Raw genomic sequence first — 27653 nt, 5'->3', positions numbered from 1 at the left:
CCACGAATTGAATCAAGATGATGATTTTATTAGTAATTCTGCTTAAAAGGTGATTCTGGCATTTGCCTTTTTAATAATAAAAGAAATGGAGGTCTCTTCTTGGTTATTCTTGGGGAATAGAGAAATAGGAAATCCCAGGAGTCCCTTCCTGCTGCATCTAAATATCAATAGCAACTATAATGTGACTTTGAAACCTGGGGTTTCTATTAACAACTGTCAAGGCATTGTAGTACCGCTAGGGTCTACCACAGTCAACCAGAATTTTAGAAGTGCTGAATGACTCCTACAAGTGAAAATCCTGACATTTTTCCCACCCAAGTTTATACATCCTTAGGAATGCACAGGCTCCCGGTGACTTCAGGTGGTGCCTGGTTCTCCAGGTGTCTTGGAAAGACTATACAGCTTATTCTGCAGCTCCTGGCCAGAACCAATAGGTGTCCTGGTTCTGCCATGTTGCTCTCAGGTGGGGTTTGGATAAAACTCTAGTGGATCTGGAGTCAAAGGCAGCACTTAATCCCACTCCTGGCCCCGAGCACATTCACTATTGGGCAGACAGCTACTTTCTGAGCATAAGGCACCTCCTTCAAGATAAATAGGAAAATTCAAGATAAATAGGAAAATCATGAGCCCAGTAGCTCCTGGGAATCATAATATTCAAAGGAAATGATGTTGGCAAGTTCCTCAGAGAGAGGAGGTGACCCACAGATGTCCCTCTTTTAAAGAAGTAGAATATTTATTGAAATACATAAAAAAGACGAGTGTGTGAAATGATCCATGTTGTCAGTATTTCATAGTCATAGTGATGTCTAGTTGGCTCAACTTTTTTATGTTTAACACAATTTTATAAATACTTCCAAGAAACACAGGGGAAGCTCCCTTTTCTCCTCTTAGACGGCTGTCTTAGATGGACTGTCCTTACCTTTGCTGGCTCCCCCCTCTGCAGCACCAGGAACTGACTTTTGGTAAGGTCATGGTGATGTTGGTGTCCCACTACAGACCTAAAGCTGGACTTATTCACCCTTTTGGCTTTGTTCTATAAAGAGTACCATTCTGTTACTAGTATCTTTACATTTAACTCAACTTTTGCTGATGTTAAGTTAGAAAATTACATGGGAGAATATTATCGTTTATAACATTGGATCTAGGATCTCTAGCTGCGTGCCATATGTTCTCATAATCTCACTAACCATTGTTGAAATTCTGTCTCGATCAGCACCCAAGCACAAACGACACTACAAAATACCATGTCCACTTGAAAACTCTGCTACCATTTTGTTTTTAAAGTGAAAAACTGGTTGGTAAATCTAATTTAAAATTTCGTACCAAGTTGTGGACTCCAGCAATTATCACCACTCATGCAGAATGAACATAAATTATTTCAGTGTAATTGAAAGAGATCTTCACTGTGGTCTATTACACATTGCCTTTCCAATGCTCTTGGGGAAAGGCCTTTCCTGAGTGGAATTCAAGATAAACCTAACTGACCTGCAAGAATTGTTGAAAGAGCTCATCAGAAACACCTGTGGGTGTTCCAGGTGATATTCTGGCCACCAGAAGTTCTCCAGCAATGCAGTGCCAATGGCTGATTCACATTCTCTTAATTTCTTAGTCAGCTGGGGCTGGGGAGCGGCCCAGGATCTGAGAGGACGTCCTGCCCTGGGGGGAGACTGAGTAGCCATCTCTAGGGTTCTTTCCAAATCCTAAGACTCACATGGGTAGAATCAGCACCCTTACAGGGAGAGAGGCTGGCACACACTTCATTGATACTCTGGGATTCATCCGCTATTTTTATTGTGCTTGTGACCATAGTCCCACATTTCAGCAATATTGAAACTTCTGCCTCTGCGAACATTATAGGCACAAAGCACTCCCCTGTCTCCAGTGGTCCTCAGTCTTCCCTGAATATTATTCTAAGAAGGAGCATTATCTTTTACATGGAAACAGAGTCGGTGGCGATATCTCCATCAGTTTGGGGGCTTAGGCTGTGTTGCCATAACTACCTCTTTATGTTTGTAATGTTTTTTAGCATCATAGTCAGCCAATGGAAACAGTTCTACCCATCAGCTCAGACTGTATTCTCAAATTTCTCTTTTTCACTCCTGTATAAACACAGCATTTAATTGTTATATAATCTCTTGATTGAGACCATTTTCGTGGCCCTATTCTAAGAAAAATCTGGAAGGTCCTTAGTTCTTACAGTGAGGCTCCCACAAGGTCTCCAGTTCTGAGACCAGCTGGAGGTCTCAGGGCCCTGGGAGGCTTCCCAGCTGCACCAGATGTCTTGCAGGTCAGTCGCAGGGCCTTCCCCGTCTTCAGCCCTGACAGCTCTGTTGGAAGGAGTGAACCCAGCTCACTCTATGGTAGCTGTCACTCAGAGTTGGCATAGTTAGTGGCCCTGCTGGGAGCCCATGGGTTCAACAAGCATAAACAAGAGTGCCTATATCTACCTTGTCAGGACTGTCAGATGGCCCCGCACCATCTCTGTGGCCAGAAGATGCTCAGGGACCTCAGAACCGGGTCCTGATCAGCACCCAAGCACAAAAGACACTGCAACCCAGGACCCAACCCTGACTGTGGGAGGAAGTATGGGTGGATGCGGTCAGATGATGGCCCCAGTGACACAGGTCTCCATCAAGAAAGATCAAGGATGTGGCAGCCAGAGGCATCCTGCAACTGAGGTGGGCTGCAGAGGGTGAGATAGACCCCCAACCTTCAATGTGCACCCAACTTTAGAGACTACAAGCATGTAGGGCTTCCGCAAGTCCAAGAGTGGGAGGCTGAGAGGGGCTGGCAGTCATGAGGGACAAGCAAGGGCCCTGTTGTCCTGGGCTCCCGAGGGTGTTTGACGGAACGAGGCTCTTCCTTCCCAAGCAGCCCCCAGGGCCTGACTCACCTCCTGACTTCATAGTGAGGGTTCCAAGGTGTCCCTTCCTCCTTCTGTATTGCCTCATGTTGACGCACCACCAAGTCCAAGTCGCTGAGTTCCCAAGTCTGAGAGTCCTCTAGTTAGAGGGAAGTCGGTCCACCTTACTGGGATAGACGGATGTGTTTGTCAGAGGACTCGCAGAAGTGACCTAGCCTGACTTCAGGGCAGAGCAAGCCCACTCAGAATTGCTGTGGGACCATCCCTACAGAGTTTTATGGAAGCTTTCCCACTTCACCATGAAATTAAGTTGCCCAGCAAGTCGAGGGACATGGTACGGTCTCCAGAGCAAGGAAGTCAGTCAGCATCTCCAACTCTGAAACCGGCTGGGAAAGGCTAGTTTGTGGTTTTGTTTGGTCTGTTAAAAAAAAAAAAAAAAAAAAAAAAAGGCAGTGAAGTTAACTGGTCTTCTAGGTCCAGTCCAGTTTGGGGGCCTGATAAAAAGCAGGGAGCATGTTTCATCGGTGACCTTCCCTTCAGCCACGTGTATTTAAGTCATTCATTTCTTCACCGTTGGTCCTTCCCTTTCCTTTGCATGTGATACTTTCTACACTGATCACTAGTAATGTTGTGCCCATCTTGATTTTCTTCACCTCCTTGTCTCTTATTTCACTGTTTCCTGCCAATCTTTTAAATTACTGTGTCCCAATAGTTATAGTTTTCTAAAAAGAAACTATTTCAGAACATTCTAGAATGTTTTACTCCAGGGTTGGGCAAGAAAATCCTTTGAAAAGTGACCTTTTGCAAACCATAAAAGCATGCCATATTCTAAGTATATAATACAGTGATTTTCAGGAAAATCTGTGGAAAGGTATGAGTTTGGGAAACAGCAGTGAAGGGGAGCATGAGGGCCACTTGAACAGATGCAAAGGCAGGTAGAGTGATCTCAGCATGGGGAGGAACAGCGTGGCATGTGACACTGTCATTTGACCCACTGGTGTGCACTGGGAAGGTGGGGGTTCCTGGCATGTGGCCCTCCCAGCCCAATCTGCAAGAACCTCCTCGTTTTCTAAGATATCAAAGCCCAGTCAGGTTAATAGCATTTGTGCTGTGATTTTATATGTTTCATTTCAGAGGAATTTAAGGGTTTTTTTTTTAATGAATATGTAGAATTGCATCATTAAGCAGAATTGAGAAAAGTAGGCGTCGTGAACAGGTCATTTGTAAACCAAGATTTCAGTGATGTTTATGGAGCTGTGACAACATTTAGCACTTTCCTGTTATTCAAAGTAAATCCTCTTCCCGGTATGTTAAGTTCTGCAGTACAGACCATCAAGCTCTAAAAGCCCTAAGATCAGATGTGAGACAGAAATTCCAAATTCCAGGTGGCGAGATGCTACCTCAGAAATAGAAAAGAAATGAGAAATAGCTCCCAGTCGGTTCCAGTGGAGCCGCTCAGCACACGAGCTCTGTTTTCTTCCTTCGTTGGTCTGTTTAAGTTGCCGAAGGGCTTTATCAGAAGTGGCTGGTTTCCCTGGCATTGCAGCGGGCTCTTGGCCACTTGGGCTGCGTTTCCCAGTTAGAGGAGGCTTGAATGGCGTGCAGAGGTCAGGCAGCGGCCAAGAGGACTGCTCTGCCCTGCTCCCTCCTAGAGCTCAGAGCTAGGGACGTCCTGCCAGCAGGGCGGGAGTCTGGAAGGTGTGGACAGGAGGCCCCCTGCACTGGGCTTCACTGGTGCGTTCCCCACACAGCACCTCTTGGGGACCGCCCATAGGACCTTAAATGCCTTGATGATGTTTCAACGCAGTTTCATTCCGACTTAGGGCCAGAGCGTCGGGGTGTTTTCACCGTCTGCGGTGGCGGGCATTTGGACTCTGACGGGCATCCCTCCCGTTCCTGAACGCAGGCAGCCACCGTCCTCACATGGGGCTCAGAGCCCCGTCACACTTCTTAAATGCCACTGCCTTGTTAGTTTTTTTAGACTCTTGGTTGAGAGGTATTCACCTTGAAATTTCAGAGCCAGGTGAAGTGGCAGGCATTGAGAAGATTCTTCAAAAGAATATTTTAATCTCATAAGAGAAAGCTAGGGGACAAGAAAAAAAAAATGATTGTCACCAAGTCACCTATCTCAGGATGCAACAGTTCTCCACTGTGGCTCCCCTCCTTGGTGCTAGTGTTGCTCTGTGCCATGTTAGGGCAGGGCCCTGTGCAGGCTCTGGTGAGGCCTGCTGTGTTATGTCCCCACCCCGTCCTTGCCCTCCCCTGCCTGAGGCTCTGACTGGAACTGGGGAGGTGCAGCTCACAATGAGGAAGGAGTGAGTGGCTCTTCGCCTTCAGTCTCCTCTTCCAGATACCAGAACAAGAGTCTACCTCCAGTCCCCCTAAGGACCCAGTGGCCTGTCCTGGGAAGCGCTTAACTCAGGACTCTGTACGCGCAAGCAGGTCTCAAGCCCCCTTTGAGCAGCCCCAGAACAGGTCTTCCTGTTGCATCCCACCCATCTGCAGGCCCCTCCGGATGTCAGATTTTCCATGAAGCATCAGCCCTTCCCTCTCTGGGTTCCTGAGTGCTTTGGGCCTTCTGGAGACTTGTGCTTCCCAGGAGCCCACCTGCCAGGCTAGACGCTCCCAGGGAAGGCAAGCCATGTGGCTTCTGGCCTGCCAGAGTACAGGACCTCAGAACAAGCCCAGACCTTCCTCCTAGTGGGCACTCATCAAAGGCTGTAGGATGGAATTGAGTCGGTGCCCTTCAGGCGCAGCAAGATCATGAATCATCAAAGGAAGACTGAGGTGTTGAGTACTTTGTAGTTGCAGTGCCGGGGAGAGTGGACATTTTTAGCAACAAAGCAATGCTCAGTCAAAGGGCGTTTTCTGGTTGACACTGAGCAGAGAATCCTCTCACTCCTGGCACCCTGTGCATCCCATGCCATCGGAATTTTCTGTTTTTCTCTGAACATTAAATGCATTGGTCATGGTGTTTTAGCAAAGGAGAATTGGCTTTATGGGTTGTGTTTGTAGCCATGTACCCTTGAAGCATCGTCATATTGCTGGCCAGAAAACACAGCAGGGGGTGGTGGGGCAGAGGCGGGGCCTGGAGCCCAGGCGGAAAGCCAAGGGGCGGCTGAGCGCCCTGGGACTGCTGGCCCACCTACCCTCGTTCTTGGCATTTATTTCATTGAGAAGTTTAGAGTGGGGTGTTGTTTTAAAAATTCTGTAAACACCTTTTGTTTCACTTCTTGGTGGTCTTTCCTGATTGGAGATGGCTTGTGCTATGTGGGAACTCATCCCCTCCTCTCCCAGTTTTCTGTCTTCTCAACCCCATTCCCTTCTTCCATTCAGCTGTGGCCTATATTGTTGGAGCCTCCGTTAGCCGGTGTGGTTATTGGAGGGCTGCGGAAACAGGGGACCACAGCCCAGGTGGCTGACGAGCTGAAAAGGTTCACTCACGCTCTGGAGGCTGGAGTGAGGCCAGGTGGGTTGGGGGCCCCTCCTGGGCCTCTCTCCTGGCCTCGCAGTCACAGGTCTCGCAGACTCTTCCCTTTGTGCCCAGCTGTGTCCTGATCTCCTCTTCTTATAGGACACCAGATGGATTGGGTCAGGGCCCCCCAAGAACCTCAACTTAATCACTTCTGCCGTTTCCAAGTGCAGTCACGTCCTGGGAGCTGGGGGTGTCGAGGACCCTTCAGGCCACACCAGCGCCTTTTCAGCCTGGGCCGTGGCTGTTGGATCACGCAGCTTTGGCATCCTCAGTCTCCTCTTGCCTGCCCCTGCCCTGGTCCTTCCCTGCCCCTCACCCAAGGACCAGCCACCTCCAGGCCCCAGTGTCAGTGACGGGCCTTCCTCCCAGTGGCCTCTCCCTCAGGGAGACCCCGCTGTTTCTGTCCCTCCCGCTGTCCTGTCCACTCTTTCCAATTGCCCTGATTGCCGTAACCTCCTCATGCTGTGTTTCCTCCCCGTCTAGGATGCCCTCTCGCTCTGTCTGTGTGGTTTCTCTCTCTGCTTTTATGAGTCAGTGATCAGGAGCCTGTCCGTCTTCCTCTTCTCTCTCCTGATTCCCTCCTAATTCCTGCATGATTTATTATTTTTTTGTTCCACTTTGCGTTTTCTTGGTCCCTATGAACCTCCTCCTCCCACCCTCTTCTCATGTTGTTCCTCCGAATTTGTCCACAGTTTGAAGAGTTCTCTCGATTTTCTTTCCTTTCCTAAGAATGTCCGTCCCCTGCTGGGCTAGCCACCCATTCCGTCTTCTCCTGGGTTGGGTGCTTTTCCTCTCCTCGCTTGTTCCTCAGGAAAGATGGTCCTCTTCTGCCTGGAGGCCCTCTGGACAGAGTCAGGGTCACCCCTGCTTTGTGCATTCGTAGAAAGGGGTGGTCTGGCAAAGCCAGAGTGGAAGGGATGGATCAAGCAGGCAGTGTAGACATGCAGTGGATCAAAAGGAAGCAGAGAATGATGGCTAGATCATTACTTTAAACAAGTTAGGGCTTCCTAACAGCTGCTCTGTGGACAGCTGAGGTTGAATTTCTATGGTGAATGTATTTGATGCAATTGGTTTTTATGCTAATCCACCCAAGTTGATAAGTGTTTTTAATCAAGTTATTTTTATCATTTCAGATGTCCTTGCCAAATTAGATGTAAGATGCTTTCTGAAAGCCCTCAATTCCACTTTTTATGGTAATTCTACTCATTTAATTTATAGTCACATCAGAGAACAATTGGTAATTTTATTCATCAAACTGGTTGGAAACAAGCATTTAACAGGGGTGTGGGAGGTACCAGACCAGCCAGGGGATCCTTGAGGAGAACTTTGCTCAACCATTTGCACTTTGAGTGCATTTTTCCTCAACTTCAAAAGTGGGCAAAATCACTAAAATGACCCCAATATCACCACCAACCCATATGGCACGAAGATACCAGAACAGGGTAGGAGCCCTCAGCGTGGCTGGCCGAGTCACTCACACCGGAGCCTTTCACCTTCTTCAGGTGACAAGCCGGTTGCCTCTCGCCTTCTTGGAACTTGAGCTCTGCACGACCAGGAGCAAGGCAGGCTGGGCTTCATCCACCACGTGGCCGAGGCTGGGAAGCTCAAGCTCTGGCCAAGTCTCCTGGGTCCAAGCGCACAGCTGGCGGAGGGACGAGCCCTCGTTTCCACGTTCCGCCTCTGAGGCTGAGCAGTTCCAGATGTTGGTGGAGTGGAGAGATTCTCCGTGAACTCCACGAGTATCAGTGTCTATCAACGTGCCCTGGGACGAGGTCCTAATCAGATAGATCTTTTGTAAATTGAAAATAGGTTTGAAGTATTTATATAATTTTTACATACATTTAGATATTTACATTTTAATTTCAGGTGACACCCCTGACTGTTATAATATCATAATTAAAGTGACCTGTAGGGCTTTTTTCCCCTTTAAATACACTTAAAGCCCAAACCCAATTAAAAGTAACATAAATGGAGTTTCTCTCTTGCTGTGACTTTGATCTGCCCTCATGATGGTAGTGATTTAATAGAGAACAGATTGCTCCCATTCAGCTCAGGTTCACGGACACTACTGACACCACACCCTCCGGCAACGAGTGAATGCAGGAGACGCCTTATGACATGTCTCAGCATCCCTGTCTCTGTCCACACAAGATAGTCCAAGAGCTCAGCACCAAGGAGCCGGGCCCAGGTCTGAGCTGCAGCCCTGGAGTGTGGCCCAGGCTGAGCGCAGGATAACGGAGACTGTGCAGTCGTTCAGAAGACAGGACATGGCACCGAGTCTTGGACCTCTGAAAGATGGGTCCTCAAAAGACTCGTCTTTCCCTGCAGGTGGTCACTACTGTCCAGGCCTCCACAAGCCAGTTGTACAGTTAGACCACAGCTATCGTTACTACGACTATTTTACAATTCTTGCCATGAATATCATTGCTTTCATGGTTCAGGAAGGACTGAGAAAAGCAGATTGTGTGATAATGCACAGGATCATGTGCATGTTGTCTAGTGTCTCCCGCCCCTAAGAGGTTTTCTGATAAGAGAAAATATGACCCACTCGCTGTATCAAGTTTATGCAGTACCAGAGGCTCAAGGTAGAGACTGAAAGCCCAGATTCCAGGGGGTAATGGCCTTTCTCTGCACGCAGGCGAGACAGGTCCACACATAACCCAGCAGGCCTACAAGGGTTTCCAGCAGCAGGGACATGCTCTTCATGGTGGCTGAAGGGGGCACCTATTTTGGCACAAGTACACTGGCCATCTTTCTGGTAACTCAGACTTGGAGCCCCCTGGTGTGGTTTGCCCTGGATGACGGAGCCTGTGGACAGTTAGGAGCCTTGGTTCCTCCTGCGGGCAGCAGTCCAGTAGACCCCTCTGAACATCAGGTTAGCTCTTGGGCCTTCATACTTCAAGGGGTGCCCCAGAAGTGGGGCACTGCACCAAAGGGTGGGGACAATGCATACACTGATGGGACAGAGTCATCAAACTCTCCATAGGAGAGGTTCTCCTGGTTATCTTGTTGACGGCATGAGACCAGAACATCCGGCCACCTACCCCAAGATCATGGGACTTCCTAATCTCACTGGCAAAGCATCTCAATTTTTTAAACTTACATATATTTTATTTTTTCTTTTTAGAGAGAGAGAATTTTTTAATATTTATTTTTTAGTTTTCAGTGGACACAACATCTTTATTTTATTTTTATGTGGTGCTGAGGATCGAACCCAGCGCCCCGCGCATGCCAGGCGAGTGTTCTACCACTTGAGCCACATCCCCAGCCCACATATATTTTATTTTATTAAGGCTTACCATCTTTCATATAGTTGGGATTTTTTTCTTGGAATTTTTTGGGGAGTGGCCACTGAAATTTTATATTTCACCCTCTTTCCATTTTAAATTAGGTTGTTATTTCTTATTAACTTAGAAACTCTTTCTATTAAATGGATTCCCAGGCCTCTGCATTAGTTACCTATTACCCAGTAACAAACTACCCCAAAACCCAGTGGCTCAGAGCAACACACAGCTCCCGTCTCGCAGCTGCCGTGACCGCCTGGCTGGGTGGCCGCCTGGCTGGGCGCCTCGGCTCTGGTGCGCCGTGAAGCTGAGCAGAACCGTGGGCGATCACCGCTGTCACCTTGGAAGGTTTGGCTGAGCCAAGCTTCCGGGACGACTCAGGGGTGGTGGGCAGTGCCTTCCTGGGTGGCTCCCACAGTCCCTGGCAGGTGGTGGAGACATGGTGGTGGCTTTCCCAGAGGGAATAGTGAGGGGACAAGAGCACCCAGGACAGGGCTGTAGTCTTTCTCTGGCTTCATCTCAGACAGAGCCTCCCAGCACCCAGCCACCTTCTGCTCCACAGAAGCAGATCGTAGGTCCTGACCCCTCAGGAAAGGGGACAAACAGGGTGTGAACAACAAATCAAGTGTCCCTGAGGACACCTTGGAGGGTCTCCACACAGGATCACAGAGTGTTTCTTGATCTGTGAGTGAGACCTTGTTTGCATCATCCTTTCTAACGTGTTATCATTGACAGGAAAACGATCACATTTTCATTATGTGTTGTAAGTTTTTGCCTGTGTATTAATTTTAACCTCCCTTTTCTTGTAACTTACTTTTTACTTGGGTACAGAGAGGGGAAGCCCTGCATTCACACAGGGCCCTCCTTGCCCAGGGTCCTCGGAGTTTGGGACAGACCTTCTCCAGGGCACTGGGGCCCTGTGGAACATGAAGTGCTGCCCTGTGTGTGCACGTTCAGGGAGCAGGGACGGCACTGTGTCCTGGGCCTCCCTCTTAGATGTCTCCTGCACATCTCGTCCTGCAAGCGGCCACCTGGCTGGCGGCTCCTCATGCCTGCATGTGATTCCACTGTGTGAAGGCTCAGTTTGCCCCTCCACTGCCCTGGGGAGGAGCCCGGCCCCCTCCGTCCTTTGGTCATCACAACAGGTTTTCTTCAGAGCTCACTTGCCGGCTTCTGGGGGCAGACATGCAGTCGGGAGCTCCTGGGCCCATGGGCCTCTGCTGATTTCCTCTAGGTGTGGCCAGAGACCCTCCAAGGTGGTCAGTCCCACACCTCCTTGCCAGCAGCCGGCCAGATCCTCCTCCCCAGGCGCTGCCCTTGGAGGTGCTCAGTGGTGTCCTATGTGTGTCCATTTGGATGTCCCTCTGGGCCCTTGGCAGCCATTTGGACTTGCTCTCATTTCAGTGTTGAGTTTCCTGGTTTCCCAGCCTTTCCTTCTCGGTTTTCAGGAATTCTTTCTGTTTTCCAGATCTCACTTCCTCGTGTGGGTTTTAGATGGTGCCAATATCTTCTTCCAATATTTTCTCTCTTGTCTTTTAGGAAAAAAAAAAAAAAAAAAAAAACAACTCCCTAAGGAGTGGAAGTGGTTGCATCGTCTGTCTTTTCATGGGAAAGGCCGTGTGTGGCCGTTCCTCCCCACTGTCAGCAGATGTGCCCTCTGTGTTCTGCTGCTGGCTTCAGAACTGTGCCTGTGGCATCTCAGGTCCCTCCTCAGGGGCACTTCTCTGAGTGCTGTTGGTTAAGAGCAGCTCACCCCTCCACCCTGTGTCGCTGTTGTGAGTGCCTTATTCACCCTTCCTGATCCACGTCATGACTCTCATCTGCCCGTCACCTCTCCTGCTCCTGTCCAAGCCTCCTCCGGTCTTAGCATATGCCCCATGGCCAAACACCACACAGACCCGGACCCTCCTCTCGGCTCTGCTTTTTCAAAATTGTCTTAGCTTTTTGTCAATCATGGAAAGATTTCAACTGTTATGTTGGGAATTTTACTGAGAGCAGAAACTCGAGTTTCCATAGGTCCTAGATCACAGGCTCAGCACAGAGACTGGGCATTTCAGTGTAGAGTCTGACTTGGGGTATGTCCTTCTGCCTTGTGGAGACCCCCTCTGGAGCACAGGGCCTCCAAGTTCCCAGCTGCAGGGCTCAGAGCGGGAAGCTCAGTGGGCGATACCTGCCTTCACTCACCAGGCTTCTGCTTGCAGTCACTGGCCAGAACTGGCCATGTGGACACAGTCTGATTGCAAGAGCGGAAGAAATGTAAGAAACACATGGCAGGTTGTAGAACACAAATGCTCTCTATCAAGTCAAGGTCCCCAAAATAGCTGAGTCTTTGTGATTTTCTGTGTGGGTAATTCTCTCATCTGAAAATAACAAAGTTAACGTAATGTTGCATCTCAGTGCCTCAGAAAACCACTCAGTAATGCCAGAGGCAGGCAAACAAAGCCAGAGCAAAACTGACTGTTTTGCAGTGTTAAATATGAAGACAGAATAAGCTAGATTTTTGACGTCTTTTAATCTTACTGCAAACCAACGTAAATATCAAAATAACAAAATCAAGGACATTAATTTCTTACGCCCATGGACAGAAGACACCTGGGATTACTTCTCCCTACTTTCACAAAGGCGGTTTTGATGAGTTGTTCAACACCTTTTGACATCTCATAAGTGGATATTGCTGTGTCCACAATGAGGCTGCCACAAAATTGTTGGCTGCAATTGTAACAACATGTTGCATCAGTACTTGGAGCCAAATTGAAAGATTTTACTTCTAAACTCCAGTTGTTTCAACATGTTTACCTTGTTAAAAAGATTAGTAGGGTCACTGTAATCGGAAGTGGAGTGCTAACTGGAGTTTTGAGACTGTAGGGTTGAAGTGACCTTGGCCCATGCACGTGATATTTTACGTACAGTCTGAGGCTGTCACTGCCATTATCTGTGACTTCCTGTTACCTATTGCGCATGAGCCCATGTTCTCAGGTTGTTAATGACTACCACAAGTTCCGCATGGTGTGGTGCGAGCCAGGTACTCTGTGGTCCGATAAGGTTGGGAAGTCCTGGCAGACAGCTGTTAAAAAACCCCAACCATGTGCTGCTATATCCTGTGACTACTCTGATTCGAGCGCCAGGCTTAGGTTGTGGAGGAATTTGGCCACTTACTACCTCTACTACCATGAAAGTTATTTGCCCCGAATTATCTACTTGATCATCTGCATAATTACCAGTGGGCCCGCCTCCTGGTTGAGGACTAGAATTATAACAGAATTCTAGCTGGGGCATAAGGGCCTTCATATCAAAGGGTGATGATTCTTCAAGATTTATCATCGTCTGCTGGAGCACCCAGTGGTTGCTGGGGGTGTGGTTGTGTGACGTTCACAATGAATCCCTGCCCACCCAAGTAAGGAGTGACATAGTCTTGAGATTTCCTTGTAACACATGATAAGAAGCCGTTATCATAACCGCTCCAGGGGGACCCTGGAGCCCAGCACTGTGAATTCAGGTCCTGGCTCCCATAGGCATCAGCTGCATGACCTTGTGTGACCTCGGCCTCTGCTTCTGTCTCCTTGTCACGCCTCCTTGGACATGGAAAGTCCTCAGAATGGGGTTGACACTCTTCCACATGTAGGGGCCTATGACATACACAGTGCCAGAAGATTTCCAAGGATGCTTGTAAAAATCAATAATTGGATTCTTTTCTCTACTTGTTATAATTCTTCCTTAACTCAAAAAGCAGAGACTATGTGGCAGTACTCCTTCGTACAAATTAAAGAATTAAAATCAGAACATCTCCCAAAGTAATGACCTAAAAGTAATAATAGCCATCCCAGTTGCTTATAGGAAATCTCTTTCTAATTTTATTAGGTCAAACAAAATCAGTCCCTTACTTTTCTAAGCGTTTCAACTAGAGTCTAGGAATGTGAATTTAGAATCAGCTTCCTTGCTTGATTACAATCTTGAAACTATTTTATGTTAATAGAGCACTGATGTTTTCCACAAAGGTCCCCAACTTGTTTTGGCAACACTGACCAAGCTAATTCCTGCTGTGTCTCTGCCCAGTTTCCTTGCAAACGTAGAAGACCTGGGCCCAGGTACACCAGAACCAAGATGTGCAGAGCAGCAGCCTGTTTTCAAGGGTGAGGTGGCGTCTCGAAGCCTTGAAATGGTTCGAAGTTTTTCCTATTCACACGCTCAGAGTTCCGTGCAGCGTGGATCTCGTGCGCGCAGAGCTCTGATTTAACCAGAAACGGGTGCGAGCAGAGCCGGAGCGTGGGGAAGGGGTGAACAGAGTGGCAGCCAGAGGTGGCCAGGGCAGGAAGAAGCGCCTGGAAATCGGGAAGGTGAGCGCCGGCCTGGTTTCAGGATGAATACCTGGAGTCCCAGGGGTCCTGGCTCCAGACTCCTCTTCCTGCTGGTGGCGTGGAGCCAACCATGTGCTGAGGGAGTCATTATTTTTACGCTGAGTTGATGCTTCCTTCTGCACCCACAGCCCTGGCACCTCATTAGCACCTCATTAGCAGCCACTGTACAAAACAATCAGAAGGGTGTTCTCAGGGCAAATGCACTGAGCACCGTTCTGGTGTTTAATGGGTATTGGGTTATTAAAAGTTTTTCAGCATTTAAAGGTTTAATTTTCCCACAGGGTGCAAAACATCCTGCCCTGGACTGAGTTCGGGGTGTGCCCTCACTCAGCTCCCCGGGTTGCTGTGTCCCTGCTGCCTCAGACAGGAGCTGCGAGGGGGCGGTGCTCCTTAGGAACCGTTGATGGACGACAGTCCAGGGGTGCAGGGGCCACGTGCAGCGTTCCCCAGCAGACAAAACTCCCAGACTTACGGGGTAACGTTGGTGAAAGTGCTGGAGAGCAGCGGGTGCCTGTGGCAACACTGGGTCACCATGCTGCACCAGATGCCATCAGCCTGTCCATCAGCGCTGCCCACTGCTCAGTGATCCCTATCTCCAGCAGGAGAAGGTCGTTGGGAGGCATAGAGGTGCACCGTCAGTGTCGGCACTGGAACTACTGCCATCTCAGGGTCTGCTGCTCGCAAGGCAGGAGCGGCCCCCTCGGTGTAGAGAGGTGGAAGTGTCCCTTCTGCTTAAACCAACAACCCCAACTCCAGGGACTCACGGACTCCCACCTCCACCTCAGCCATCCTGGGGTGGCCTCCACCTGGATCCTGGGACTGGTGGCCAACATTGATGCTGAAGGCCCTTGGTCACTTGAGGGTCCCCTGTCCTTGGGGGCTAGGCCACTCTAGAGAGACCAGGAGCAGGAGGGTGGACCTTCCAATGGAGCCACCTACAGTCCTCCCCCCAGAGGAGGGAAGTGAGGACCACAGTGCTCCCTCAGACAGAGGAGCACCTGTCCACCTCCCCTACCCACCTCCCCTGTCCACCTCCACCTGTCTACCTCTACCTGTCTATCTCTACCTGCCCACCTCCCCCTGTCCACCTCCCCCTGTCCACCTCCCCCTGTCCACCTCCCCCTGTCCACCTCCCTTACCCACCTCCCCGTCCACCTCCACCTGTCCACCTCCCCCATCCACCTCCACCTGCCCACCTCCCCCTGTCCACCTCCCTTACCCACCTCCCCTGTCCACCTCCACCTGTCCACCTCCCCCTGTCCACCTCCACCTGTCCACCTCCACCTGCCCACCTCCACCTGCCCACCTCCACCTGCCCACCTCCCCCGTCCACCTCCACCTGTCCACCTCCCCCTGTCCACCTCCCCCTGCCCACTTCCACCTGCCCACCTCCACCTGTCCACCTCCCCCTGTCCACCTCCACCTGCCCACCTCCACCTGCCCACCTCCACCTTTCCACCTACCCCTGTCCACCTCCACCTGCCCACCTCCACCTGCCCACCTCAACCTGTCCACCTCCACCTGCCCACCTCCCCCGTCCACCTCCACCTGCCCACCTCCCCCTGTCCACCTCCACCTGCCTACCTCCACCTGTCTACCTCCACCTGTCCACTTCCACCTGCCCACCTCCCCCTGTCCACCTCCACCTGCCCACCTCCACCTGTCCACCTCCACCTGCCCACCTCCACCTGTTCACCTTCACCTGCCCACCTCCACCTGTCTACCTCCACCTGTCTATCTCCACCTGCCCACCTCCACCTGTCTACTTCTACCTGTCTATCTCCACCTGCCCACTTCCCCCTGTCCACCTCCACCTGCCCACCTCCCCCGTCCACCTTCACCTGCTCACCTCCCCCTGTCCACCTCCACCTGCCCACCTCCCCTGCCCACCTCCCCCTGTCTACCTCCCCCTGCCCACCTCCACCTGCCCACCTCTACCTGTCCACCTCCCCCTGTCCACTTCCACCTGCCCACCTCCACCTGTCCACCTCCACCTGCCCACCTCCTCCTGTCCACCTCCCCTGTCCACCTCCACCTGCCCACCTCCCCCTGCCCACCTCCACCTGCCCACCTCCCCCTGCCCACCTCCACCTGCCCACCTCCACCTGTCTACCTCCACCTGTCCACCTCCACCTGTCCACCTCCACCTGCCCACCTCCTCCTGTCTACCTCCCCTGTCCACCTCCACCTGCTCACCTCCCCCTGCCCACCTCCACCTGTCCACCTCCACCTGCCCACCTCCTCCTGTCCACCTCCCCTGTCCACCTCCACCTGCCCACCTCCACCTGCCCACCTCCTCCTGTCTACCTCCCCTGTCCACCTCCACCTGCTCACCTCCCCCTGCCCACCTCCACCTGTCCACCTCCACCTGCCCACCTCCTCCTGTCCACCTCCACCTGCCCACCTCCCCCTGCCCACCTCCACCTGTCTACCTCCCCCTGCCCACCTCCACCTGTCTACCTCCACCTGTCCACCTCCACCAGCCCACCTCCCCCTGCCCACCTCCACCTGTCTACCTCCACCTGCCCACCTCCCCCTGTCTACCTCCACCTGCCCACCTTCCCCGTCCACCTGCTCCTTTCCACTCCCCCTGCCCACCCAGCCCACAGGGCCTCACAGACCTAGCCCTAGCCATGGCCTCCTCTCTGTGTGATGAAGTCGGGGCCACCATCTTGGACCTACAGTGTTTTCCGTCACAGCAGGTTCTCAGCAAGTGGCTTGAGGCTCAGTCCTTCATGCTGAAGTCAGCCCCTGCAGACTTGCTGCTGCTCTGTGGGCTGAGGGGAGACTGAAATCCACCCGGTGTCCCCCACCAGGACAGCTGTGGAGTCCCTGCTAACCCTACCCCTTCAAACCCAAGACCCTGGAGCCCCCAGCAGGCTCCTGATGGCATCACCTGGGGCCCATCCCCCTCCTCCCCTCCCCCCCACCCCCCACCTCCCACAGGCTCCTGATGGCATCACCTGGAGCCCATCCCCCTCCTCCCCCCCCCCCCGCAGGCTCCTGATGGCATCACCCACCTGAAGCCCGCCCCCCCCCGCAGGCTCTTGATGGCATCACCTGGAGCCCCCCAGCAGGCTCCTGATGGCATCACCTGGGGCCCCCAGCAGACTCTTTGATGACATCACAGGCTTTGGAGAAATGGTTGGCTGGAAGCTGGTTGGCTTTGTTCACAGTAGGGGAGTTAGAAAAGAAGTGTTTGGGGCAGAAAGTGTGTGAGCTGGACTTCAGCTGTGTCCACTGGAGAGGGCAGTGGCTGCCTGGTGCAAGTGTCTGTCAGGGTGAGTAAAACTGGTCTTCATGTGAGTGGCAGAGGCTGAACTGGGAATGCCCAGTGTTCCAAACATGGTGTGATGGATCAAAGACGGAGCGGACCTCTGACAGTCTCGTGACTCTGTGGAAACAGCAGCTATCCCGGGCTATTCTAGGAGGCTTCCTTCACTCCCCACAGCAGGAGTTCCATTGGTACCAGATGTCTGGAGAGAGAAAACCAAATTCAAGTCACCCTGCTCTGTCCCCAGAAGCCCTCCTGTTAGAGCCAGGCAGCCGCTCTTGAGCAAGTCGTGGGAAGAAGTGAAATTTCACATCTTTAAGGCTCTGATCCTCTTGAAAAAAAAAGTAGAGTAGTAAAGTAGGTGAAGTAAATAATCCACACAGAGTCTTGTTGCCGTGTTTTGACAGCAAAACAGACTGTTATGAAAAATAATATGTATTTTATGTAGTTTGTGCCCAATTCATAACATTTTCACTCTTCAGTTTCTCCCAAAAACATATCCCAAAACCTCCACCGATTCCAGAATCTCATCAGCTTTATTTGTTTAATGCTGCAGAAGTTCTTTTTGCACGTGTCAACTCCTGTGCTGCAATATGCCACGTGAACTTTCTCTGTCATTACAAGTCCCATCGCTTGGGAAATGAAGCCGTGAAATGTCACCCCCAAGTGCATAGGCAGACCTGCTCCTTGCAGCCGGGAACCGTGTCCAGAGTGAGTGTTCCATGCATATGTCACCCTGGTTGTCTGTGAAAGGCTTGCGTCTCTCTCCATGCGGTTTCTCTGGAAGAACCACATTTGGGGTTTTCTTGTCAAACTCAGGAGCTCCAGCTAGCCAGGGTAGAGAGCACGGTGTGGCTGCCCTCCGTCTGACAGATTAATTACCCAGCACCCTCTCCTGTCATGTTACCTGGTGCTTTCTTGGCTCCTTCATTGTGGGGGGTGTTTCCCTTCAAAGACATTGTCATAACTGTTACCTGCATTAGGGAACTGAACAATGGGAGTTGTGAAATAAGGAGGTGTCTGATTGCCTGATGATGGACAGCATCCAATCAACAGCACACGGCAGAGGAGCTCAGGGCTGCAGGTGGAGTGTGTCCCACACATGGGGAAGAGTGGTCCCTGTCGGCCAAGATGCTGTCTGTCTGGAATGTGGAGAGGGGCTCACTTTCAGAGCATCTCGTCTCCCTGACCACCTTCTGCAGGGCTGTGCTTCCCTGTCTCTCGGACTCATGTCCCCCTGGTCGGGAGCAAGGCCTGGCTTCTCCCACAAAGCTGCCTGCCTTGACGCACCCTGCTACCTTTTGACATGCAGCTCCAGGAAAACACGGAGTGGGACCCCGGGTCCCATCCCTAAGTCAAGGCAACATGGACAGTAGGAGGCAGCCCCAGTGTCATGGGCTTGCAGCCACAGGCGGCCACAGTTTGGACGGAGCAGAGTCGCACTCTCTGGAACAGGAGGGCACAGTGAGAAGGGAGCACCAAGAACCAGGCAGGGGCAAAAGCGGGTGAGCACCGTGGGGGAGGCTCCGTGAGGAGGCCTGAGTTTCTTCCCTTTCAAAATCTGATCCAATAGGAAAGAAAAGCCTGGTGCCCGGAGGAAGACCAAGCGTACAGAGAGGGTTGGCCCAGATTCTGAGCCAAGAGGTCAGGCAAACAGAGTGTGGGATTGGGCAGCACCATCTTGGGTCAGGGTGACACCGGGAGAGTGGGCTTGCAGGCTAATGGCACTAATGTGTGCAGGAGCACAGTGTTCAAGGAAACGCAGAGGTGCCTGTCTGCGTCCTCCCACAAGTCGCCCATGACAGTGGGGGTGTGCTCAGGGAACATTTCTAGAACCCTCCTTGATCAGGTAGAATTGTCTCTGAAGGAGAAAACACAGGAGGAGGGGCAGTTTTGTGCTAAATGGACGTTTTAGCCTTGAAAACGGAACACAGTGTCCTTGGCTGGGCATCTTCCTTTTGCATTCTGTGCCTTGGAAAATGAAAGACACAGATTGCCCATTATCTCAGCCTGGGGACCTGCGTGGACAGAGCCTTCCCGGGGAGGGTGCGCCTGCCAGGCCCCGAGAATCTGTCCGGGCATGTGGAGGTCCAGGCTCCGTGGCGGGGCCCAGAGGCTGGGAGACAAAGGCAGAGTCAATGTCCTGATAGGCTCAAGGTGTACACAAGCTGTGGTAAATCACAGGGTGCACGTGGGAGTCACAAGTTGGAAAGAGGGGACAGAGGAACGGAAGGAATTCCCTGGTGGGGAAAGTGCTGTGCGCAGGGCGGAAGCCTGGCAGCTGCAGGGTGTGGAGCGTCACTGTCTTGTCACCTTCTCTTCCATCAGCGACCCTTCTCCTGCTTCTGGGGGCTGGCCTGACCTTGGGCTCAGATGGCCTCTGAAGCCAGACACTCTGGCGCTGACCCCGCTCTCAGCATTGCTGGCAGTGTGACTTCAGCCATCTAATCCATGTCCGTGTCCCCGTTTCCTCTGCTGTCATCTAGGGCTGGTGACGGCCCAGGGTTGCCCTGGTGAGCTGGGTGGGAGGGCTCATCCCATCCTGAGAACCCTGCCTGGCATGCTGCGCACCTCATTGGTCTTCAGTGGCCCCTTGCTGTCACTCCACCCACGAAGGTGCATTCTAACAAAACCCCCTGGGGTCCAGCCGCTTAAGCAAAATTGTAAGAATTGATGGAACCTCCAAAAACAATTTTTTAAAATAATCATTTGCTGTCATTTATATTTTTAGAAAAAAGTTGTTTTTTTTTTTTTTCCTGCTGGCTTCCTCCAAGAAATGCCATCTGTTTCAAAGCAGATTTGACAATTGCTAGAACTTTCTTTCAGGCGTAGGGGGAGAGACGCTCATGTTTTGTGAGCATCTGGGAACCCTGCCTTCAGTGCTGCCAGGGCTTGAGGACTCGTTGTCATAGTTCTGAGGGATGTGGCTTTACTTTTTTTTTTTTTTTTTTAATGAGCATTATCAACATTTAGACAAAACTGGTTTGCTGGCCCAAACTTTGATGCTGGTTTTGTCATCCTGAGATTTTACAAATTTAAGAAACAATACATGGGTTGGCTACTAATTAGGAAAATATTTTAGAGATTATAATGAAGAATCTGTGGTTGAGATCTTAATGAAAAGTTCTAGAATGTTCTCCCAAGGGACTTTTCCTCTTTAGAGGAGCAGCTTTGCATCTGGACATTATCTTCTGACTGTGCCCTGAAGATAAGCAAGGTCCTGAAACAGCTGGGTCGTGGTTCTACTGGGCCTCTGTTGGACTCTCCTCACCCACCTCTCCCGGGCCCTCAGCCACCTTCTCTGGACCATGACAATAACCTAACTGGACAAGCCACCAAACCCGTCTGGCCATAACACCTCCCAAATGACTCATCCCCAAAGAAACCTGACCCGAAGCCCTTTCACCCACAGGACAGGTCTGAGCCCCTCAGGAGGGGGAGCCGACTCTCCAGGGAGCCTCCCTCCTGTCGTGGGTAGAGCTGGGTCCTCCAACAAGATGCAGGTTGAGATCCGAGACGCTTGGGACCAGAAGTGCCTCCAATTACAGAAATTTTTGAACGTTGGAATATTTGCATAGATTTTACAGGTTGAATATTTCAAACTCAAAAATCTGAAATTGGAAAACGCCCTGAAATCTGAAACTTTTGGAGGATTGTGCTGGTGGGGGACATGGACGCCTAAATAGTGAAAGAAACAGCGTCGTGCTGGGCGGGGGCTTCCGCCAGGCACCAGCAGAGGAGCCCGTGGGGAGGGGTGAGAGCAGGAAGTCTGGCCTTCCCGGAGGTGGCCCCCAGGTTACCGCGTCCCCCCAGGCTCCACAGACCCAGCCGTGACTCTCTTTTGGTTCTGATGAGGTCTTGCGGGTGACCCAGGCTTCGGCCCCAGGACCCAGGTGGGAACCCCAGCTCTGCCGTAGCCTGTTGTAAGTCACCTGATGGAAGCTCAGATTCCTAGCAAGCCCTGCGGCTGGGCTGGAATTCTGCTGCCCTGGGCCGTGTGCAAAGCTGCCCATGGAACTTACCCACCGGAATGCGCTCAGCCTGGGTCAGCGACACCCCGCGGAGGCGACGGGGCTCTGCCACCACTGGGAGTTGGACTGTGGACAGAAGCCGTGCTGCTCCAGGGCAGCCCATGGGCTCCACCCTCCTGACCCTGCTCCTTTCCTCAGGGTGGGCTGCTGCTGGGCAGAGTCCTGATGACAGGCACGGAGCCCCCCAGCCGGAGGGTGGAAGCTGCCGCCCTCCACCTGGCACATGCGCCCGGGGCTCCCTCTACTCAGCAAGGCCACTGCTGGGCTCTGGTCCCTGGTCAGTGCACTGCAGACACTCTTTCTTCCGCCCTTGCTGTCTGAATGTCACCGCTATGTCCACACACGGGCTTTTATGGACACCCTTAAAGGCACCTCCTTGCAGCACCACTGTGCGCTGTGCGCTGCCTTCTTCAAGCCCAGGAGCTCCAGGTTGCTCCCCAGGTCCCACGAGATGGCGAGTCTGCAATGCGCACGGCCCATCGCGGGACGGCGCCGGGCAGGCTGCTGAGGGCTGGACTACCAAGGCTTCACCACCAGCCGCCGCTCTGCCATCCAGGCTCAGGAAACGCACTCGGGGACCTCAAAGCTTTACACAAGGAGTCTGGAAGTTTCAACTGTTTCTGGGGAGCCTACCCCTGTAACTCACAGGCAAGTGAACCACAGAAATACCAAGAGGGGATGTTTGCAAGGAAAATAAAAGAAAACTCTAATCAAGTGAGAAGTATAGGTTTGGATACCTGAATATGAACCACTGGAAATGGACAGGATTTAAAAGGCTGAGATTAAACATGTAAACACACTATATTGGATTTGCCTCAAGACATTTTTGGGACAAAATATATAGAATCACAATATCCACATTAAAAGACAGAAATGTTTTGCTTTTTCAAGAAGGCAGAATAAAAGTAGATTTAATGAAAAGATGCAACCCTCCATGATAGTTTAGAAAACAAAAAGCCTCATTTATTGTTTTTAACCCTAATCCTGGCATCAGGCCAAGCATCTTACATGTTTTAACATGTTAAATCCTTATAAAACTCCAGTGTTGTATAATACTATTAATATACTTAATTTACAGATGAGGAAATTGAGATTCAGAGAGGTTAAGTAAGTTACCTAAGGTCACACAGTCAGAAAGAGATTTGAAGCCAGGCCTGTTGAATTCTGCCACTCCTCCCCAACTAGCACCCATGCACAGCCTAAACATTCCATTCCCAAACCCACTGGGCCTGTGCTCATTGTCCCCAGAATGTAGCAGGCTATTTGAGCCTGTGCTGAAGTTGACTTCAAGGCTCAGCTTAAGTGCCATCAAACAGAAATCTTCCTTGACAGACAGACCCCCAGGACCCTCTTTCTGCCCTCCTCCCTCCTCTCCTCTTTGCCCTAAGCTAGAACCCCTCATACTCTGTGGGCTCTGAGTACCGTGAGGACCAGAACCCTTTCTCTGGAAAGCCCTGCAGCGCCAGCCACCAGCCCCCCTCTGGGGGGGACAGCAGTCACCTGCCAGAGGGCTGAGGACTCAGCTCATCGGCATCTTTGCCCCGCGTGCCAGGGGCTCCCTCCTGTGGGAGCATGTGGCACAGTTAAGACAAGTTTCCTGTCACGGCTCAGGGGTGCCCTGGCATCTGGCCAGCGAGGCCAGGCATGGGTTCCCCTGCGCCCTGCCCAGGACCACCCCCCACAAAGTCTCCCAGCCCCGAGGTCAGCCCTAGCGGCTACAGTACATCCATCCGCCTGTCCCCACGTGGCCCCCAAGGCAGCCTGGTTTTGCCTCCCAGCACCCGGCACACAATGGACGGACCAGCCTGGGACGGAGACTCATTAGCTGAAGAGGAATGTCTGAAGAGGAATGAAAAAAGCGGCTGACCCCAAAAGGGAGAATGAGAGCTCAGGGTAAAGCGGCCCCCGACGGTCCCTCGGACAGATGCAGCCGGGAGGCCTCTGCACGGGACAGGACGTCTGAGGCTGCGGGGGCACAGTCCCATGCTGAGAGGGCTCCTGAGAGGGCTGGAGAGCACCCTTCCCACTCTGGGTGGTGGCCAGCCGCTGCAGGGCAGGAATCCTGTCAGCACTGAGCACAGCGGGTGGGCGGAGGGAGCAGGAGCTCCCCCAGGGAAGTGTCCCGGGCTGGTCCCTGACCTCAGCTCAAAGAGACCCAAGGTGGGAGAGGAGACTACAGCATGCTGGGTCTGCAAGTCCACTCTCTCCTGGGCACGGTGATGCTGCAGTGGGTACTGACCACACTTTAATCCCCAAAAGACCAAGTTTCAGGAGGCCAGTGTCAAGCAAGGAAAGTCCCCGAACACCAGCAGCAGCTTGGGGACTGAGGCCAGGTGTCCTCCTGTGCCCTGGGCATGAGGAACATCTCAACAGGAACAGCTCAGCCACCCCACAGAGTGGGGACATGGTGGGCCATGTTGGAATGGCCCCTCCAGAGAGGACAGATGGATGTCGGTGAAGAGGGGCCTGTGAACTGGGAGTGCGGGGAGCACTTGGAGCTGGGGGTTCCCCAGGGACGGCTTAGAGGAGGGAGGCGTCCAACCCCCTGGCCCAGGACAGCAGCTGTCTCCCGGGCGGAACTGACCGAGCCCTGGGCTTTCTGCTCATGATTCCCCGAGAAGAAAAGGCGACCGAGCTGGCCTGTTCCTTTGGGGGTTTCTCTGCTGCTTCTTGTAAGAGCTGGGACTTTCACAAAGGACAGGCAAGGTGGACGTTGCTGCCAAACGTGATAGGATGCCCCGAGGTCACTCTGCTTTTTAGGGAACACTCCTGCCTCTGGCCACACAGACCAGCTTGTCCAGGTGCCTTCTGCTCACAACCCCCAAGTCACACCACACACTCAGCGTTGGGGAGAAGAAAGAGGTGCTGAAAACACGCACTTCACCCCAAAACTCCAGCCCTTGCTACCAGCTCTCGAGGGACACGTGAATTGTCACCCATGTCCCTAGAAAGATGTGCCTCATGTGTTTAATGAAACAAGCTGGGGCCCATCTCGGCACATGGAGGTGGCGATTATGAACTGGGTAGCTCTCAGCAGTCCCCTCTGTCACTTATGATGCAGCAGCCAGCAAGGGACAGTGAGGAAATCAAAACCAGGAGTCGTACTGGGGGGGGCGGGGGGGCGGGGGCCCTTCCAGCAGTCAGTAGCCGGTGACTGCCTGTCCTCGCCTCTCCCTGCTCCTTCCTGCAGTGCAGTTGATGTGAACTCAGCCGCCCTTTCCAAAGGTGTCCCTTCCCGATGGCAGATGGACAGAGTGAGAGGGCTGCCCACTCAGGGCAGCACAGCTCACCTGGACTTCTGCCCCCCAGCCAGGGATCGTGCTGTGTGCCCACTGACGGAAGGAGCCCCAGCCCTAAGTCAGACGTGCACGACGGCCTTCTGCCCCCCGGGCCTCAGGTGTGGGCACCATTTGCCAGAGGATTCAGAGGTTAGCCCAGCTTCTCCCACTGTGGACTGTCAGAGAGCTAAGGTCGGGAGACACTCCTGCCTCTGGCCACAGGGACCGGGTGGTTCGGCCCACGGTGGCCGTCCAGGGCGGCAGGCTGCAGTATGGTGTAGGAGGTGGGGGTGCTGAGGCCTGGTTCCGCTCAAGGCACCACAGCGAGCCCAGCTGTGCTGCTGCAAACAGCATTACAACCGGGAACACAGTGGGCCTGTTCAGAGAGCTCTGCCTTTAGTAAAGCTCCATAAACAGCAGGAGGTAGTCAGTAATCATTAGAAGGCACTTGTTAGTTGTTGAAATGCAGCCAGATCTTTCGAGATGTTTCTGCCCCATGTGTGAAACGCTTCTATGAGACACTCGGGAAAGGAGCGGATTCCCAGGAAAGCCTAAGCCTACTCCAGGCTCAGGGGGAGCAGAGGAACCCATGAGGCCGAGGGGGCAATTCAGGTGCTTCTCCATCAAGAGGCTGTTTCAGGAATAACTGAGGCTGGAATACGAGAGGCCCCAACAGGTCCGTCCAGGTCCTGCCCTGGCGCTGGTTGTCTTCTGTGTGCTCTTGCCTTTGCTGTGCTCTGTGCCCTGGGGGCTCTCTAAGACTCTGTCCCAGCTCCCCCTCTTACAGTCTAGAGCCTTCTTGTGCACCTTGGGAGGGTCCAGACCCTCACCCACTGCAGGGGCAGCTTCTCGTCCTCAGACCAGCACTCACTGGTCACTGCCAGGGAGGTGACCTGTCCCCTGCCCCTCACCTACCTCCCAGCTGAGTGACAGGAACTCACTGCTTGATTTTAAAAGCCAGAGCTTTCAAATACGTCTGTGAGTACTTAAATACACCTGTGCCCAAGTTGACTACCCCCACGGCTATCAAAGAGGAATTAGAAGTCAGAATTCACAGCCTTCCGCCCATTCGCCTTAGAGGGGGACTCTTGGGTTCCCAGTGGACGCTAGCCCCACACGGCTGGTCCTGCCAGCCATCTTGGGGGTGAGGGCAGAGGCCGGCTTCCTGCCTCATGGATCAAGCACACTCAGGGAGGCCAAGGCTGTGGGCTGTGAAGACAGGTTTGCCAGCCCTGGCTCTGTGTCCGTTTGTGCCAACGCCGTGTCTGCCCGGCCGAGAAGCCCCACCCGTGCTGATGGCCACGAGGTCACCTTGATTCAGAAAGTCCCACGACTTCCCGCGTTTTAGGCAGAGCTGATGGGAGACAGAAGGACAGCTGAAGTTCTAACCTGCTCTCTCTTCTCATCTCACGCAGGGACGGATCTGCAGAAAAGCCGGCAAGTCAAAAAAGTCCTTCAGTCGCAAGGAGGCCGAAGCCACCTTTAAGAGCTTGGTGAAGACTCACGAAAAGTACGGCTGGGTCACCCCGCCCGTGTCTGACGGCTGACCGCCCGCCCGTGTCCACACGCACCGACTCCCTGACCTCTCCTCCCCACGCTGCACACCCTCCATCCTTTTCTACTCCAGCCAGAACTGCACCCTGAATGCCAAGGAGACGTTGAAGTTATTTATGAACAAGTGTATTCACAGAGAGAAGGGAGCGAATGCCACTCGGGGTTAGGTTTCCATGATAAATGAATGATCATCTCTAAGCGCTTTAGAACACATGTCGAGATGGTGACGTTCCCCAGCCTGCCCGTCCCCGCCCTCCCGGCACCTGGCCCTTAGCTTCTTCCCATGCCAGCAGCTCCAGCGAGCAGGCGGGAGCCTCGGTGCTCGCCAGCTCCAGCCCCATGTAAACGGCGCATTCCTGTTTCCTAGGAGCACCTCGCACTGCGGCCGGCCGGCCCCTGTTTGCTGTGCCCTGTGTCTGTGTCTCTCTTCCTGGCAGGTCAACACAACCTGAAGACATGTCTTTCTTTCTGTGGCCTCTGGTCTGCTGTGACATCATTTAGACCTCATCCATGCTCTGACCTGCGGCTCATGAAAACAATTTAACATTGCCAGGTTCTAGTGATTAAAACCGCCCACTTGGTTACTTGTGCTCTCTATGCTGATTGTGTGGTGTGCTGCTGTTCCAGATAAACCAGTGCCATTCCATGAGAGACAGGGACGCTGCAAATGCACGCCAGGTGCACCCCTGGGGCTCAGAGCAGTGACAGAGTCAGCGGTGTTGGCAGAGACGAGGAGACACTCCCACCCGCGGCAGCAGCATGTTCGTGCTCCTGCCACCAGAGCAAAGACAGTCTCCCACTCATGCAATCATCTGACTCGGTGGACTGCGTGCTAGTGACGGGGAGACGGAGCTGCCAAAGGAGACCACGGGATCGCACCTGACTTGCATGGCCGGGTCTGTTTCCTCCCCAAGTAGTCACATGTGTGTCCCCCACGGTTGAGATGCGGGCACCTCGTGTGGTGTAAACCTCCTGTTATTTAATCTCCCGCCGTTCCATTTTTCTCTTCTGTTAAGTTACTTAGAACTTTCTAAGAAACTCCATGAAATGAGGAAATACTGTTTGTAATAACTTGCGGAAAGAGATAAAAATGTTCATTCCAAGTGGAAAATCTGATTGGACACATTTTAAATAAAATCATGCATACCTGACACACTGACTCAAGAATCCAATCATTGTGAGCTAGGCTTCCATTTAACATATTTCATCTGCTTTATAAAATGTTAATATTCCAAAGACTGCCAACACCAAAACTTGTACTTCAGGAGCAACAGCTCACAGCCAGGAAATGCAGTCTTAGGAAGCCACAGTCTTTGCAAAAATCTAACAGGTGGAAACAGTCCCAAGGGGCAGCCAGGGAGATGAGGAGAATCTAAACTGAAAGCACCAGGGGTGTCTGGGTCAAACCCAAACCTCCCGCGGTGAAGGAAGAGCCCACTTCTGGATGGTGGCGAACAACTCTTCAGGCAGTTCTGACTCTCCAGTTGCTGTTCTCTTTGTTCAAGGGTTTTGGAGACCAGAGAGGCTTCGCCTCAAACA

The 27653-nt window shown here is 52.4% G+C and overlaps 1 protein-coding gene across 1 annotated transcript in view; it reads left to right on the top strand.

Annotated features, from left to right (window-relative positions):
• The window catches only part of Ube2ql1 (ubiquitin conjugating enzyme E2 QL1), a 37551-nt gene extending 10286 nt beyond the window's left edge, over nucleotides 1-27265 (top strand). Inside the window, exon 2 of the mRNA XM_076856228.1 lies at nucleotides 25976-27265. Within this exon, the coding sequence (XP_076712343.1) occupies nucleotides 25976-26107 (132 nt within the window). The 3' untranslated portion in view covers nucleotides 26108-27265. The remainder of the gene's footprint in view (nucleotides 1-25975) is intronic.
• Nucleotides 27266-27653: the final 388 nt, after the last annotated feature.

This window comes from Callospermophilus lateralis, chromosome 5 (genome assembly GCF_048772815.1).
Source record: "Callospermophilus lateralis isolate mCalLat2 chromosome 5, mCalLat2.hap1, whole genome shotgun sequence".
NCBI lineage: Eukaryota > Metazoa > Chordata > Mammalia > Rodentia > Sciuridae > Callospermophilus > Callospermophilus lateralis.
This window is presented reverse-complemented; position numbering and strand designations above follow the sequence as displayed.